Below are 1,881 nucleotides of genomic sequence, written 5' to 3' on the forward strand. Positions count from 1 at the left end.
CTATGAAGCTAAAGATTTCACTCTTTTTGGGTGGCAGTTAGGATACCACAGTAGTCCTAAGGCATTCTGTCTCAGCTTGCTATTTCCCAAAATTAGGATAAAGGAGTGGCTTGAAGGAAAAACAGTCGAAGTTAATACAACCACCAATTTGGCCAGACATCCCTGCAGTTTAAGGAAAACCCAAGCTGTTAATAGGATGGAAGAAACATGAATGACGAAGAGGAAGAGGAAAGACATCACCATTTTCATGGCTCTTTTATGGGCCTCTGTGCTGAGATCCTTTGAGCTGGAGTTGAGCTGCAAATTCTTGATGTGTCTCATCAAGGAGAGAACTAAGAGGAGCAGTGAGGTCAGGGACAGAAGAAAGGGGATTAAGTTGATGAAGTTAAAAACAATCAACTGGTGAAGATAATGAGTTTCACTTATATCTGAGGACCACGTTGAGTTTCTTGTGTATACTTTGTAGCTGTTAGTTGAGATATGACTAAATGTATATATTGATTCAGAATTCAAAAACAGTAAGGACAAAGACCCCAAGAGAAGCACCAGTACCACACTACGAATTCGCCACCGCAGCCAAGTGAAGCAGGGGTGGGAGAGGTTGGCTACTTTAAAGAAGTAGAAAACACTTAGACAGGTGGCAAACCAGGTAGCTAGGTGATTGGACAATATCCAAAAAATACTAACAACTTTTGTTAGTTTATCAATGGCATATAAGTGTGGCCATAGTACCAATAAAAATGAATCGCATAGTATTACCCAAAGTTGACTGATTCTGGAGAGAGCCAGGCCTGTGAGGATGCAGTCAGCTGATGAGAGCTTTTGTCTCTTCACCAAGTCAATGCAGTTAACTAGTACAATGAACCCATTCCCCAACATTCCAATCAGGAATCCTCCTATTGTTGCTGCTAGAAAAGTATTTTCAATTCCAGATGGCATTTCTGTAGAAAGAATCCAGAAAGCTAATACTATTCTTCACTGATTTTTTTCTTACTGTTGTTGCTGTCCAAGTGTTGTAGAACGATACCCAGTTTAATCTTTTTCAAAAATGCTTAATGAAACTCAGATACTATCGCTCATATCTTCATAAAGATCTTTCTCTTTTATTCCAGCCATAGTTCTGAAATTTATGCAAGGAGATCCACTCCCATAGCTCTAAATGGAAAACTTGAATTTTGCTTTCAATCAGCTACTGATTTCCAGAATAAGCAGTGAATGTGCCCACTCATCATTGGTGCTGGCATCAATTTTCTACTTGTGGAAACATCTGGAAAAGGAAAATCAGGGATGCAAACATGCAAATGTGAGACAGATTTCTTTACACTCATTTGCACTTCCTGTCTCAACTCATGTTTCTCAATTTTAACAGTAGTCTCAGAAAATAACCTCCGAAATAAAAGCATTGTTCATTGATTTCATTTAATAATATCCATAACATTTCAGATACTGTTACAGATGAAAGAAACATAATAAAGAGAAGTAATATATAGGATATCACAGAGTTACAGAAGAAATAACTTTAAATAAACTATTACTGTTGTATATGACAAAAACTTGACCAAAATGCAGTTGTAACACCGAGAATGGTGTTACAAAATCTATAGTTGATAGTTAATTCTCGTTTCCTAAGGACAAAGACAACTGGCTTAGGGTTTGAAGCTATTTAAGGTTTCTTGAAGAAATAGATTAAAAGGGAAGTGATCTTCCAAATAATGTGCAAAGGTACCAAAATCACACCTCTATCTGAGCTCCTACTGTGAATTTTTGAACTTTGTTTACAAGGAGCTACTGCCTATTTGATTCTGAATTAGCTATCATCAACTGAGAGGAAAAAATACTAAGAAAAAAGCCCAAAAAAGCAAGTGATAGATGAATAGGAGA

General features: G+C 37.2%; 1 protein-coding gene across 1 annotated transcript; it reads right to left on the reverse strand.

Annotated features, from left to right (window-relative positions):
- On the reverse strand, positions 1 to 939 carry LOC102395093 (taste receptor type 2 member 42-like). Its single transcript, XM_045165306.1, has one exon. The coding sequence runs from the start codon at positions 937 to 939 to the stop codon at positions 1 to 3; it is 939 nt and encodes a 312-aa protein (XP_045021241.1).
- Positions 940 to 1,881: the final 942 nt, after the last annotated feature.

Source organism: Bubalus bubalis, chromosome 4 (assembly GCF_019923935.1).
Source record: "Bubalus bubalis isolate 160015118507 breed Murrah chromosome 4, NDDB_SH_1, whole genome shotgun sequence".
Classification (NCBI taxonomy): domain Eukaryota; kingdom Metazoa; phylum Chordata; class Mammalia; order Artiodactyla; family Bovidae; genus Bubalus; species Bubalus bubalis.

Coding starts and splice junctions, on each gene's coding strand:
- LOC102395093 (XM_045165306.1), bottom strand. CDS start 939: ATGCCATCTGGAATTGAAAATACTTTTCTAGCAGCAACAATAGGAGGA.